The sequence below is a fragment of the Heterodontus francisci genome, chromosome 2 (genome assembly GCF_036365525.1).
Source record: "Heterodontus francisci isolate sHetFra1 chromosome 2, sHetFra1.hap1, whole genome shotgun sequence".
Lineage (NCBI taxonomy): Eukaryota > Metazoa > Chordata > Chondrichthyes > Heterodontiformes > Heterodontidae > Heterodontus > Heterodontus francisci.
In genome coordinates, this window is record NC_090372.1 from 206221957 (window position 1) to 206237891 (window position 15935).

Consider the following 15935-nt stretch of genomic DNA (forward strand, 5'->3'; position numbering starts at 1 on the left):
ATTATCAAGCAGAGTATCTATCCATGCCTACAGCTTCATTAGTCAATGCTGCCCTACTGCCCTGTACAATCAAGTACTCAGCTCCTTGCCCCAACAGTCTCATGTTCAAAATAGCCTACTGATCCTCACTGGCTACAAGTAAAGACACAGTAGGTTCGTGTTGATGGTACTGGACTACTAACCCAGAGCTTGTGCATTCATTATCCCACCAAGGCAAATGTGAAGCTGGTACATTATAGGCTAGCATCGGAAAATGAACACTAAAGCTCCCAGACTGTTGTAAAACTCACCAGCTTACTAGTGCCCTTTAGAGGTGGCAGCCTTCCACTTGATCCCTTGCCTCGCCTATATATGACTCCAGTCCCACAGTGTGTAGTTAATGCTAAATGTCCACAGGGATGGACAGTAAATCCTGCCCTGCTATTGTTTCCCACAGTCAAAGATCAAATTGTAAAAACACAGCTGCCTTCTTGAGCTACTGGACATTAGAAGACGCCTAGAGATATAAACCCCAACACAAATAAATAGCTACTGGAGAAAATTGTAGGGTGGGGATCCTAGTGGGCTTGGGGGTAATAAGGTCACATTGATACCCCAGCTGAGATTCAATGATAACAAACTTCAATCTCTACTGTGATAGCTTCCTGATATAGAAGCTGGCAAAGTCATTCAAGGAACTTCACTCACATGCTTCATTACTACAACAAGAGAGCCTAGGGTGAGCTGTTTGGGCACAATCCCACCTGCAATTTCCCTTTGTCTGCCAACCACAAATGTACTCTTGACAACTTCAATGTACGGTGATCAGTAATTGATATGAAGCTACCTTTACTGTTCACTCCATCATTTCAATGAAGACACACCATCACTGTCATCACTAGAGGACCTATGAGTGGGCCATTGCACAAGCATTTTGCCCTTGAACAGATAGGAAAATCCTGATGGGATTGACAGTATTTGACAATATTGGGATAATCACAATATTGTGATATCTGCCCATGGGGAACATGTAAGACACAATCAGCTACGGAAACAGATTAGGGGCATTTTGATAAGGCTCCAATTTAAGCCGTAATCCATTGATTTATCATACAGCTTTACTGATGGATGAGTATGCATCATCTGCTGCCAGTCTGTGTGGATCAGTGCACTTATTTTTATACTCTGATTAAAGTCGCATTCTTCTGCAATTATTCAGCTGAAATCAATGTTGAAATGCGGCTTCAAAATTTTAAAAAAAACAGTGACTCGACATGCTTTTTAACGATCTGTACATGGGGAGTTTACTGAAGTGAATGTTGGGTTGTTAGGATTTTCATTTTGCTGTTGTCACATGTTAGGCTGTTAATCACGGTACTGCACTGGATCAGAATCAACTATTTCTTCTTTTTTTCCTTCACACACAGGTTGTGCACACACTGCTGTGACCTCTGTGTTCAGCAGCAGGAAAAGATAGGTGGTTCTTGGTGGGTTTATTTTGTTTGAAAGGCTGATATTTCGATCCCCTTCAGAATTGGGAGTCTGCATCATCATTTATTGCAATCAGATTCAGAGCTGAAATGATAACAAAAAGTGGGTAGACCTTTAAAACCAGTCGCAGTCATGGGACTCCCCTTACATCGGAAGACAGAGGCAGGAGTTCCTCAGCCCCACCAGCACCTTACAGGCAGCTCCAAGCCGGGTGTAGAAAATGGCACCTCATTCTTCCTATGTTGATTTTATTGGGGCCTGGGGAGGGAAGTTAGGAGAGGAAGGGCCGTCTACATGAGGAGATAACTTAACATCAGTCACTTTCCAAGGCCAATTCCCAGTTAAGTGCTTATTAAATGGCTCCTTTCTGCAGTCGGCAAATTCTAACCTTTGCAACTTGCAGACCTCATCCCCCGATCTTTGCTAAAGGTCTCAGGAATGCGAATGCTTCCCTGTTACAACGCTTAGTGTCACTGAAATGTCATTAAAGGGTGCCAAAGATCCTATTGTGCTGAGAGGGTGGCTGAAAATAGCACAGGCAATGGAAAGGAACTTCCAGCGGGGAGAGAAATAAACCAAAGGCTTCAGCTAATGCTTCTTTTTCAATTTTATCTGCCATTCTTTCTCCACCCCCCATCCCATCAACACTCCCGCAAGAGTCAACTCCTTTCTGGGGTATAGGTCTACAGTTGCTGATAATGCAGTTAAGAGACCAAACCTCGTGCAACAGGCTAAGGCTTCCATTCCCCGCATTTGAACTTTGCCAATGAATTTCAGCAGGACATACGGCAGTGGAGGGAGTGTAGGGAGAGCTGGGCGGCACTTTGAACACTAGACACTTTTTGTCTTTCAATGCATCTAGTTTTTCAATCACAATCTGCACTGTCTTGCCACTGACCATTTTGAAGGCCTGGATATGATGGGTCGCAAACCCTCCAGGAGTGTCCTGGAGTCTCCAGGGATTAAAGATTAATCTCTAGGGCACTGCTGCGGGCAACTCCGGGAAAGCCATTGGGACATCAGAACAATTGTTCATTATCTTTGAACAGTTTTGCTTCTTATAAGAATATTGGAGATGGGTGGTGGGGTGGGGAATGGCTGTTTAACTGGGCAGGGCAGTTGGCGGCAGGAGATGAAGTGTTGAGTTCTCCAGGAATACATCCAACCCAAGTTGGCAACCCTATGGACATCTCTTGAAAATCTTTTTTCCAATGCAAACAAGTTCATGTAAGTGAGCCTCTCCTTATAATATCTGAGATCAGGTCCTAAAATCATTCCTGTCACTCTCCTCTGAGCTTCCTCTGGAATCAATGGCCTTTTGAAGATACAGGATCCAAAATTAAGTAGTCAGAAAGAATCTAAGACAACTAAAAACAATACATAATCCATTGGAAGGACAAATTCAGTAGGTGAATGGCCATTCTTGTACAATGGTTTCTCGTACTCTCATATTAGGAACAAGAATATGCACCGTACTTCAAAGGTAATGGGGTAAGGGTACGGAGAACAACCAGAGTACAGAGTGCATATGTCGTTTAGCCTTGTCTAGTTACCTTGTGGTTGCTGCAAGAAAATCCTCTGTAAATATGAAATTTAATTTCAGTTAAGCATCCTGTTTATTTTAGCAATATAAACATTTGGATGAAGTACTTTTATAGCCCATATGCTGTGTGTCCATTAGGAACAGGTGAGAGTGGGGGTGGGGGGGACGGTAATAAGAATGTGGTAAATTATTCTTTGTGTATTTAAGGCAGGAATTGATTGGGAACAGTTTTGCCGGCCTCCAAATTTGGCTTTACCCATTTATAAAAACAGATGCTTGCAACCAGGGGGTATTTTTGTAAAACTTTCTCTTCACCAATACAGTTAGTGAGGATCACAGGTCTGATGACGCCGATGTTCTACACGTATGTGATGGAAGAACATGGGAATAATGCCTCAGATTTTGCAATGCAACATAGTAAAATATCCCAAGGTGCTCCCCAGAAGCATTATGAGACATAATTTGACACTGACCCACATAAGGAAATATTAGGGCAGGTGTCCAAAAGTTGGGTCAAAAGTTAGCTTTTAAGGAATGTCTTAAAGGAGGAAGGAGAGGTAGAGAGGCAGCGGGATTAGGGAGTGAATTGCAGAGCTTAGGATATATGTAACTGAAGACACACCACCAATGATGAAGCAAAGGAAATCAGGGAAACTCAAGAGGCCAGAATTGGAGCAACGCAGAGATCTCGGCAGGTTGTAGGGCTAACGAATATTACTGAGATAGGGAGGGGCGAGGCCACGGAGGGAATTGAAAACAAGGATGAGAATGTTAAATCCCTACCTGTTTTATGTGAGGCCCTACCAATTGTGTAGAACCTTGCAGTATTTACTCCATGAAAGCAACACAAATCACTTTCAAGTTATGGTATTGTTAGATGAAATGTTATGTACACCTAGAATCTACCTTAACTCATCGAAAACTGGATTAGAGCGAAACACAAAGGAAAGTGGTGGGGTAGGTTGGTGTGAAGTTGAAAGAAACAGCCTTGGACTGAAAGTTCAGGTTGGGTTACAGCAGTAGTTTGAAAGGACAGAGGGGCCTGACGGAATGTTCTTTCAGATGGTGACAATTACAACAGTTTTGAACTGGGTGAGGGTGGCACTGGAGGATAAGGAGGTGTGGATAATCTTGGGAGAATAGGTGTTGAGTAGCTAGGAGCTGGGTCAGAAAAGGCTGGAGGAACGGGATAATGATCTCCATCGAAGAAAACAACAGGCAGATGAGGTCAGAAGGAAAAACAGGTGACAAACTGAAGATTGAAGGTTGAGGAGCCAGTTGGAGCTGAGTAGAAAGACCTGATTTTCAAGCACCATTTATCAAAGGTAAAATTGTAGGTTGCAGAGAAAGTGAGTCAGAGGATGCTGTTGATGGTGGAAAAAAGGCACCGGAGGTCATTCTTACCTTCCAGAATGTTCTTAGAATGGGAAAAGGTGGCTGTGTGGAGGGAATGACATTATTCCCAGATCTGACAGTAGATAGTCAGCACTACACCGTGGGCAGTCCACTAGGAAGAAGAGTGGGGAGTGGGGAGTGGGGAGAGGGGAGAGGGGAGAGGGGAGAGGGGAGTGGGGAGAGGGGAGAGGGGAGAGGGGAGGGTGAGACCTAGTCGGGACATCAAGGCAGTTGTGGAGCAGATTGACATGGGGTGTGGGAGAGGAATTTGGGAACTGAAGAGCAAGCTCTTGAGAGTTGGACCTGTATTTCCCGGATACAAGAGGGTGAGAGCAGGATTTTAAAAAATTCTTATTCTTTTATTGGCCTTTTTGTTGAGAGGCCTAGCTGAAGATCCAAGCGTAAGACATAACCAGGACTGCAAATAGTGGAACGGAATCATGTCTGCTGGCTCTTTTAAAATACCAGTCCTGCTTAGTCCCACATACGCACACCCCCACCACCACCCCCGCTTAAGTTCCTCGCCCTCAAGTACTTATTAATCCAAATATTGAGCAGTTTTGTGATCTCAGGTTTACCTTTATTGTTAACAAATTGTTCGTATGTTTCATTCCAAGGCCAAGTGTAATTCCCTGATTCATTCAGTCTGATTTCGCCGAACATTCGCCAATCTCGCACACATTTCTGACGCAGGTTCCCCATGAAAAGCTGAAGGCCAATGAGCGCAAAGACACTTAAGCAGAACACAGTCAGAATCATGACATCTGCTAGCTTCTTCACGGATTGTATCAATGCACCTACAATGGTTTTTAAGCCTGCAAGGAAATAATAGAACATTTAGCTCAGTCGAGGCAGAATGCAGTCAATGCCATGTTATCAGCACGTTAGCTAAAGGTGACTGATGATACAGGGTTCCATTTCACTATCGTTAGATCATCCAAAGTTTAGATTTTTAGAAAGAAAAGACTGGAAAAACTCCCATTTCAGTTACATAGAATTTACAGCACAGATACCGGCCACTCGGCCCAACTGGTCCGTGTTCCGCACAAGCCTCTTGCCACCATACTTCATCTCACCCAAACAACATACCCTCTGTTCCTTTCTCCCTGCAGTGTTTATCTAGCTTCCCCTTAAATGCAGCTACGCCAATCACCTCAACCACGCCATGTGGAAGTGAGTTCCACATTCTCACCATTCGCTGACTGAAGTTGGGAAAGTTTAAATCATTCCAGATAATCTGGAAGTAGAGACCAACCAAAAAGGAACAAACTGGATTGGAAAATGTCAATTTTTTATGGACTCTCTAAGAATATTTTTTTCAAAGAAGAAAGGGAGGATAAATACAAACTAATGGGAAGATTCACTCTCTGTGCCAAGTGCACCAAAAGGCAAACACGTTTGGAAAGAACAAATTTACAATTTCACAACACGTGGCTCAAAGAGGAAACCTTCGCCCTACTAGGATCGGTAGAGATGGTGCTAGCACATCAAAAGAATTGGAGATGGCAAGAGCAGCAAAATCAGAACATAACGGATCCAAAGAGAAGTAGGTAGCGGAAAGGGAAGAGGAGCTGGTAAACATGCAGTGGCCACTGGTCATTGCAAAGCAGAGAGGGAATGGGAGGGAAGAAGAGATAACAGGGCAAGGCTTGATAGACTAGATGGTCTTTTCCTGTCCGGCAATTTTTTACGTCTGTATGACTCTAAGCAATCTGACATGCTGCTCTGTACCCATAAACATAGAATTTGCAGCACAGAAACAGGCCCATTGGCCCAAGCCAGTGTTTAAATTCCACATTCGTCTCCTCATACCCCTTTCATCTCATCCCATCAGGATAACCTTTGATATGTGTTTATCCCAGCAAAGGCTATAACAGTGTCCAAATAGGAAGGGTTGTGCAGGCTTGGGCTTTAAGAATTACAAACCCATTTAAAATGATAGAATCGTACAGCACAGAAGGAAGTCATTTAGCCCATTGGGCTGAATTTTACCAGACCCTTGACGTTGTGGTGGTGGGGGGTGGGGGGGGGGGCCTGTAAAATTCTGCGGGGAGAGGCCCACCTTGCCCCGACGTCAAGAAGGGCCCGCCGCATATTACTGGCAGCATGGTGACCTCAGTGCGGCCCACCCGCCGCTTGGCGGCGAGGCTTTCATCTAAATATTTAAATGAGCAGTAATTAAATGCAAATGAACCTATCTGCCGCCGCTAGCCGCTCCACGCCAATTTTACCGCTGCCAATCGCAACTCATGCGCCTTCGGAACTAGTTCCGAGGCGAGACACTGGTGGGGAGGGGGGAGGAGTAAAATTATCAGGGCGGGGGTGGGGGAAGTAAAGCCTGGCTACCTGACCCGAACCCGACTGGACCCGACTACATGTGCCAAGTTCGGGTAGGGTCGGGTCGGGTCGGGTCGAAATTCCGAGTCCAGCATTCAGGCTCGGGTCGCATCGGGCTGGACACTGCTTCCGGGAAGTCAAGGGATCAGGCTTACCCATGATTCCCCACAACTCCAGCTACAGGAATAGCCTGCTGCCAGAACAGATGAAGGAGATTCGTGTCGGGTTGGGTGCGAAAAAAATTAAAGAGCTCGGGCTTGGGTTGGGTTCGGGTTGACTGTTGTCGAGTCGAGTTTTAATTTTATACCCGAGCCAGGCTTTAGGGGGAGGCATGGAAAACCTTTTTCATTGGGTGTGGGGATGGTGGTAAGGGGTTTAAGGTCATAGGGAATAAAGTTTGAGGGCGGAGAGGTCCTTACTGCCAACTAATATTTTTGGGGGAGGATAGGCCAAAAAAATGACTGCTTGTGCATTGGGGGGGTGGGGGGGTGGGGGTGGGAGAGGGGATTGCAGGGTGTGGACAAATCTTGATTTAAATTATTAAAGAAATGCTCCCTTTAATCATTTAAATGTCCTCTAAGGGGTGGAAGCCCTTTAGAAATGGCGCTGACACCTGCACACTGGTGCTGGACACCGTTGCCGACGACGGACCGGCTGCTCCTTCTATGTCATTGGGGGCAGCCGCTCCGCCCCCTCTATTTAAATCAGCCCCCGCACGTAATATTCCATGTCGGCAGGCTGCTGCTTTTACAGTGCACTGCCGAGGAGCGCAACGCGCTGATAAAATTCAGCCTATTATGTCTATGCTGGGTCTATGAAGGAGCGATCCAATTAGGCCCACTCCATCGCTCTTTCCCCATAGCCCTGCAACTTTTTTCTTCTTCAAGTATATATCCAATTCCCTTTAGAATGTTGCTATTAAATCTGCTTCTACCACCCTTTCAGGCAGTGCGTTCCAGATCGTAACAATATAAGGATACTGAATCTTTACCATGACATGACTATTAATCCTTGCAAAATGTAGGTGACAATGAGACATGCATTACTAAGCTGAACATGACTGTAGAATTCACTCTAGACTTTAACATGAGTCTATTCTGATCTTCTGGATGTGTCTCACTTGAATTTCAACATCATTGACCGATCTTGGGGGGTTATCTGGCTGCACAGACTATTTTGTTTTGCTTGCTCCATCCGGATTCCTGATTATAAATGAGCCACAAAAAAGACCAGACCGGTTACAGAGAGCATTGACATGCATCGCTGCATTAGACACTCTGAGTGAAATTATCGTCCTCGCCGCCTGGGCAGGTGTTTCCCTATCTGTTTTTAGAAACCACCCGATTTTCCTCTGATTCAAATGTTGAGGTGAAGACAAGAAATCACCATGCATGTTAGCACTCCAACATCACAGCACATGGTGGCCTTAATAGCAATAGAATCGTTACAGTGCAGATGGAGGCCATTCAGCCCATCATGTCGGCACAGTGGCGCAGTGGTTAGCACCGCAACCTCACAGCTCCAGGGACCCGGGTTCAATTCTGGGTACTGCCTGTGCGGAGTTTTCAAGTTCTCCCTGTGTCTGCGTGGGTTTCCTCCGGGTGCTCCGGTTTCCTCCCACATCCAAAAGACTTGCAGGTTGATAGGTTAATTGGTCGTTGTAAATTGCCCCTAGTATAGGTAGGTGATAGGGAAATATGGGATTACTGTAGGGTTAGTATAAATGGGTGGTTGTTGGTTGGCACAGACTCGGTGGGCCGAAGGGCCTGTTTCAGTGCTGTATCTCTAAATAAATTTTTTTTTAAAATGTCCACACTGGCTCTCTGAAAGAGCGAATCGCTCAGTTCCATTCCCCTGCCTTCTCCCCATAACCCTGCACATTTATTTATTTATTTAGAGATACAGCACTGAAACAGGCCCTTCGGCCCACCGAGTCTGTGCTGACCACCAACCACCCATTTATACTAATCCTACATTAATCCCATATTCCTACCACATCTCCACCTTCCCTCAATTCCCCTACCACCTGCCTATACTAGGCGCAATTTATAATGGCCAATTTACCTATCAACCTGCAAGTCTTTGGTTGTGGGAGGAAACCGGAGCACCCGGAGAAAACCCACGCGGTCACAGGGAGAACTTGCAAATTTCGCACAGGCAGTACCCAGAATTGAACCCGGGTCGCTGGAGCTGTGAGGCTGCGGTGCTAACCACTGCGCCACTGTGCCGCCCTTTTTCTTCCTTTTCATATAACTGTCTAATTCCCTTTTGAATGTTTCAATTGAACCTGCTTCCACCACACTCTCAGGCAGCACATTCCAGACCTTAACCACTTGCAGCGTGAAAATGTTTTTCCTCGTGTCGCTTTTGCTTCTCTTACCAAATACTTTAAATCTGTGCCCGCTTGTTCTCTATCCTTTCACGAGTGGGAACATTTTCTCTCTATCTACTCTGTCCAGACTCCTCATGATTTTGAATACCTTTATCAAATCACCTCTCAGACATCTCTTCTCCAAGGAAAACAATCCTAACTTCTCCAATCTATCATCATAACTGAAGGGGCAGCAACTTGCAATTAGTGCCCTTTATTTATCATGGGTAAAGATCCAAGGCTGTGGAGGGAATGGAATGGATGCTGAGCCATTTGGCAGAGTTGAAAGGTAACTGAAAGCTTGGTCAAGCAGATCAGCTTTGAGAAGGTTTTGTTTGAAGGTGAAGTGGTTAAAGTTTTCTATAAACTTTTTCACCCAGAGGGTGGTGGGTGTCTGGAATTCGCTGCCCGGATCGGTGGTGGAGGCAAAAACCCTCAACTCATTTAAAATGTACCTGGACTTGCACCTGAAGTGCTGTAACCTGCAAGACTACGGACCAGGTGCTGAAAGGTGGGATTAGATTGGGCAGCTAGTTTTTACGGCTGGCCCAGACACGATGGGCTGAATGGCCGTAACTGTGCCGTAACTTTTCTATGGTTCTAAAGAGTTGCAGATAGTTGGCATGGCATTGCTGAAGATTTTGCTACAAAGATGTAGGGTGGATAGGCCTATAAAGAAGGATCAAGAGTCAGGGAACCAGAGGGCCTGGCAGGAGAGACAACACCGCAGGAGATTGCTGGGGCAAGGGGTGGGACTAGCCAAAGATACGGCCAAATAGGTAATGAGATAAAACATCACAATGGTGACGATTAAACAACTGGTCTGTCCTTAAACAACTATGAGACTGGTGTTGACCATGATACTCCAGTGAGCTTGGTATTACAAGTGCTACATCATACCTCCAACTGTGGTTATCAAACCCCAAAGTGTTCAGTGGATTAACCCTGCGAAGGCTGAAGCCATTTTGGAGTTAAATTTAAAATATAGCAAGCTTACAATAAGCAGGTCAGATGCTGGGTATTCTGCAACGAGTAATTCACCTCCTGACTCCTCAAAGCCTGCCCACCATCTACAAGGCACAAGTCAGGAGTGTGATGGAATACTCTCCACTTGCCTGGATGGGGGCAGCTCCAACAACACTCAAGAAGCTCGACAGCATCCAGGACAAAGCAGCCCACTTGATTGGCATCCCATCCACCACCTTCAACATTCATTCCCTTCACCACCGATGCACAGCGGCAGCAGTGTATACCATCAGCAACTCACCAAGGCTCCTTTGACAGCACCTTCCATACCCGTGACCTCTACCACCGAGAGCATGGGCAGCAGGTGCAGGGAACACGATCACTTACAAGTTCCTCTCGAAGTCACAGAGGATCCTGATTGGGAACTATATCGCCGTTCCTTCACTATCACTGGGTCAAAATCCTGGAATTCTCTCCCTAACAGCACTGTGGGTGTACCTACACCACGTGGACTGCAGCGGTTCAAGAAGGCAGCTCACCACCACCTTCACAAGGGCAATTCGGGATGGGCAATAAATAAATCCCAGCCAACAACGCTCACAGCCCACGAACGAATAAAAAAAAAATGTTGAACATGTCAGTCATGTTTAAGTGGGGAGACAGAGTGAATTAGTTTGGATGGAGGATGCACAGACTGACAGGGCAGGCCATCTCCATTAACCCTGAACTGTGGTAGGATGTTAAGACCAGTACAAATAGACTACTCAGTGCAATTTGTATCAAATTGTTAAATTAGAAGCCCAAAGTAACCCAAAGGTTCTGTTCTTTTTTATATTATTCGTTCATGGGATGTGAGCGTTGCAGTTTCAACCAGCATTTATTGCCCATCCCTAATTACCCTTGAGAAGGTGGTGGTGAGCTGCTGAAGTCCCTGAAGTGCAGGTACACCCACAGTGCTGTTAGGAAGGGAGTTCCAGGATTTTGGACCCAGCAATAGTGAAAATGAAAGGCGATATAGTTCCAAGTCCGAATGGTGTGTGGCGTGGAGGGAAACTTACAAGTCGTGGCGTTCCATGCATCTGTTGCCCTTGTCCTTCTATGTGGTAGAAGTCGCAGATTTGGAAGGTGCTGTCGAAGGACCCTTGGTGAGTTGCTGCAGTGCATCTTGTAGATGGTACACACTGCTGCCACTGTGCGTCAGTGGTGGAGGGAGTGAACATTTGTGGATGGGGTGCTAATCAAGCAGGCTGCTTTGTCCTGGATGGTGTCAAGCTTTTTGAGTGTTGTTGGAGCTGCACCTATCCAGGCAAGAGGAGAGTATTCCATCACACTCCTGACTTGTGCTTTGTAGATGGTGGACAGGCTTTGGGGAGACAGGAGGTGAGTTACTCACCACAGAATTCCCAGCCTCTGACCTGCTCTTGTAGCCACAGCATTTATATGGCTGGTCCAGTTCAGTTTCTGATCAATGGTGACCCCCAGGATGTTGATAGTGGGGGATTCAGCGATGATAATACCATTGAATGTCAAGGGGAAATGGTTAGATTCTCTCTTGTTGGAGAAGGTCATTGCCTGGCACTTGTGTTGCACGAATGTTACTTGCCACTTATCAGCCCAAGCCTGGATGTTGTCCAGGTCTTGTTGTATTTCTACACGGACTGCTTCAGTATCTGAGAAGTCATGCATGATGCTGAACATTGTGCAATCATCAGTGAACATCCTCATTTCTGACCTTATGATAGAAGGAAGGTCATTGATGAAGCAGCTGAAGATGGTTGGGCCTCGGATACTCCTGCAGTGATGTCCTTGGACTGAGATGATTGACCTTCAACAACCACAACCATCTTCCTTTGTGCTGGGTATAACTCCAACCAGTGGAGAGATTACCCCGATTCCCATTGACTCCAGTTTTGCTCGGGCTCCTTGATGACATACTCGGTCAAATGCTGCCTTGATATCAAGGGCAGTCATTCTCTCCTCACTTCTGGAGTTCAGCTCTTTTGTCCATGTTTGGACCAAGGCTGTAATGAGGTCAACAGCTGAGTGGCCCTGGTGGAACCCAAACTGAGCGTCAGTGAGGAAGTTATTGCCAAGCTAGTGCCGCTTGATAGCAATGTTGATGACCCCTTCCGTCACTTTGCTGACGATCAGGAGTTGACTGATAGGGTGGTAATTGGCCGGGTGGGATTTGTCTTGCTTTATGTGCACAGGACATACTTGGGCAATTTTCCACCTTGCTGGGTAGATGCCAGTGTTGTAGCTGTACTGGAATACATTGGCTAAGGGCACAGCTAGTTCTGAAGCACAGGTCTTCAGTAATATTGCCAGAATGTTGTCAGGGCCCATAACAGTTGGTGTACTACACCCCAAGGGCTGCAGCGATTCAAGAAGGCAGCTCACCACTACTTTCTCAAGGGCAATTAGGGATGGGTAATAAATACCGGCCTAGCCAGTGACACCCACATCCCATGAATGAATAAATGAAAAAGAAGTTCCCCGATGATAGCTTTTTCCTACTGTGAATTGGATGTACATAGTGGACTGATACACTGTCTATCAGAACCTCATTTTCTTAATATGGATCTTGAGAAGGTAGCAGTAAGCCACCTTCTTGAATACAACTGATTAGTTTGCTGGGCCATTTCAGAAGGAAGCTAAGAGTCAACCACACCGCTGTGGGGCTGGAGTCACAAAGAAGACAGAACGGGCAAGAACGGATGATTTCCTTCCCTATAGAACATTAGTGAACCAGGTAGGTTTTTATGACAACCTGGTAGTTTCCTGGTTACCATTACTGAGAATAGCTTTTTATATTCTCGTTTTTATTTAATTAACTGAACTTAAATTCCCCAGCTCCTGTGAGATTTGACCTCACGCGTCTGGATTATTAGTCCAGGCCTCTGCATTGGTAGCCCAGTAACACAACCACTAAGCTACTGCCACCGCCGCCGCACCCCCCCCCCCCCCCCCCCCCACTAAGCATCAGCTTTATTCGGGAAGTGCCAGTGCTCGATGACAAAATATTCTTTAATTCTAATATCACATGTGCTCCCATTTCTTAGAAGAGGCCATTCAGCCCCTCGAGCCTGCTCCGCCATTCAATAAGATCATGGCTGATCTGTGACCTACCTTCGTTGGCCCGCCTTGGTTCAATATCCTCAATACCACTGCCTAACAAAAATCTAGTCAGATCAGTTTTTAAATTTTCAATTGACGCCCCCTCCCAGCCTCAACACCTTTTTGGGGAAAAGAGTTCCAGATTTCCACTACCCTTTGTATGATGAGGTGCTTCCTGATATCACCCGTGAATGGCCTGGCTCTACTTTTAAGTGTATAATCCCCTTGTTCGGACACCTCCACCAGAGGAAATAGTTTCTATCATTCCAATCCAATCGTTAATCATCTTAAACAGCTCAATTAAATATTCTATACTCAAGGGAATACATAGGTCGTCTCAGCAAACTTTCCTCATAATTTCACCCCTTAAACCTTCTAGCTTCAGAGTCAAGTAGCCTGATTCCATCCCTTTCTCTGTCGGGTGGCACAGTGGTTAGCACCGCAGCCTCACAGCTCCAGCAACCCGGGTTCAATTCCGGGTACTGCCTGTGCGGAGTTTGCAAGTTCTCCCTGTGTCTGTGTGAGTTTCCTCCGGGTTCTCCGGTTTCCTCCCACAGCCAAAAGACTTGCAGGTTGATAGGTTAATTGGCCATTATAAATTGCCCCTAGTATAGGTAGGTGGTAGGGGAATATAGGGACAGGTGAGGATGTGGTAGGAATATGGGATTAATGTAGGTTTAGTATAAATGGGTGGTTCATGGTCAGCACAGAATCAGTGGGCCGAAGGGCCTGTTTCAGTGCTGTATCTCTAAATCAAATCAAATCAAATCAAAAGATTTGGATCGTGTCAACTTTATTTCCCCGATAAGATTTTTGTTTTCTGTGAACCTTCTCACAATTTCAAGCCCCAAGACCCAGGATCATTCTAGTTACTTTTCTCTCCAGTACATCTTTTGAAGATAGGGGGCTGGACTTTTAAAGCCCGCTGGGGACAGGAGTGGGTGCGCACGTGATTTAAAGATCGTGTTCTCGGAGGTCGGCACTGGGTTCCACCATCTCCGGGACGCCAAGTCATTTTTAAAGGGACATCAGGAGGGAGGGAATGGCAACCCGCACGCCTCCAATTAATTGTCTGTTGAGTTCATTGTGGGGCTCATTAACAGGCTTTTCAGCACAGTTTACAATTTTTAAAGGAAGGGAACATGGAAAACGGCATGTCTGGAACATGACCGTGCGTACAAGTCATGAACAATGCGGAGAGCCATGAGGGCTATGAGAAGGGTGGATTAACATGATACAGTGCCACAGAGTAACCACTGCTGGAGCTCTAAGACTTGCTTTTCTCAATGGTGAGTTGCAGGAATCTGGAGAGGGACATGAGGCTGCTGGCATCACTTGGGCAGCTGGGGTTGGCAGGAGAAGACCTTGTGAACACACAAAGTCCAGCTGAGGAAGTTCAGATGAGTTCAGGGTACTCTGACATTGGACAAAGCAGCCAGGATGAGCTTCAGCAGATGCAACATTGTGGCCAGGAGGAGGACAGAGAAGCACAGCGAGGGGGGCTGCAAGGGGGAAGAAGGCACTACCCTAGACATTGGGCCTACTGCCCAAGAGTCAGCTACCTGGAAATGATAATGTGCCAGTGCTGTAGGAGGCTGTGCCTATCCGGGAAGATGGTCTTGGACCTGTGAGCTCTGATCCACAATGACCTGTGGCCTCACAGCCCCCATGGCAGTCCTCTACCCACAGTTGTCAAGGTCTCAGTCACCCTAAACTTCTATATAACCAGATTATTCCAGGGTTCAGCTGTGGACTCAGGTGGCATCTCACAGTTGGCAGGTAATCATGCAATAAGGGCAGGCCAGGGACGCCATGTTCAGGAGGGCGGGGGAGTACATCCACTTTGAGATAGATGGGCCTACGGAGGCATAGAGGTCATTAGGTTTCTCCTCCATCGCTGGATTCCCCCAGGTGCGGGGCATCATTGATTGCACCCACGTGACCATCAAGACACACAGTGACCGGCCATTGAAATCCATCAACAGGAAGGGCTTCCACTCCCTCAATGTCCAACTGGACCGTGACCAGGACAAGAGCTTTCTCTATGTGTGCGCTCACTTTCCTGGCAGCTGCCATTTCACCTTCATCCTCTACCAGTCCAGGCTGCTTCGGTCCTTCACTCATCCCCAAAGGTGCATGCATAGACCCAAGGGAACAAGGGAAATCTCTTGAAGCATTGGCTACTGACCCCTCTTTGGAAGCCCCAGACAGAGGCTCAGAGGCGTAACAACCAATGCTACCTGCTCAGCAGGCCAACCATTGAGCAGACCATTGGGTTTGTGATTCTGGTGCCTGGATCGGTCAGGTGGTGCCCTCCAATACCCTCCTGCAGGGGCCTCTGTCATTGTCATGATCTGCTGCGCTCTCCATTACATGACTCCCAGAGAGGTGTGGACCTTGAGGACGGTGACGGTCTGGATGGAGACAGCTCATCGGGGGAGGAGCAGGAGGTAAGAGAGGAGGAGGAAGAAGAGGTGGAGAGAGATGAAGCTGTACAGAGAGATCCCCTGCTGCACGATGAGGTGGCCTCCTCCTGTCACCCTCTGGAAAGAGGACCTCCCTCCTGTCCCTCACGGCCTCCAACGTTTCACCAGGTGGGCATCAATGAAGTGAGGGTCTGCCGTGCCCCTACTGCTAGGCCTCCAGCTCCCTGACATCTCACTTGCATCCAGTGCAATGGAGCTTTTGGCGCAAAACGCAGATCTCTTCCTCAGGACAATGAACAGCTTCAGTGAT

General features: G+C 46.7%; 1 protein-coding gene across 1 annotated transcript in view; it reads right to left on the reverse strand.

Annotated features, from left to right (window-relative positions):
• The window catches only part of scn5lab (sodium channel, voltage gated, type V-like, alpha b), a 371240-nt gene that overhangs the window by 314072 nt on the left and 41233 nt on the right, over positions 1-15935 (reverse strand). Inside the window, exon 6 of the mRNA XM_068015187.1 lies at positions 4987-5223. Within this exon, the coding sequence (XP_067871288.1) occupies positions 4987-5223 (237 nt within the window). The remainder of the gene's footprint in view (positions 1-4986; positions 5224-15935) is intronic.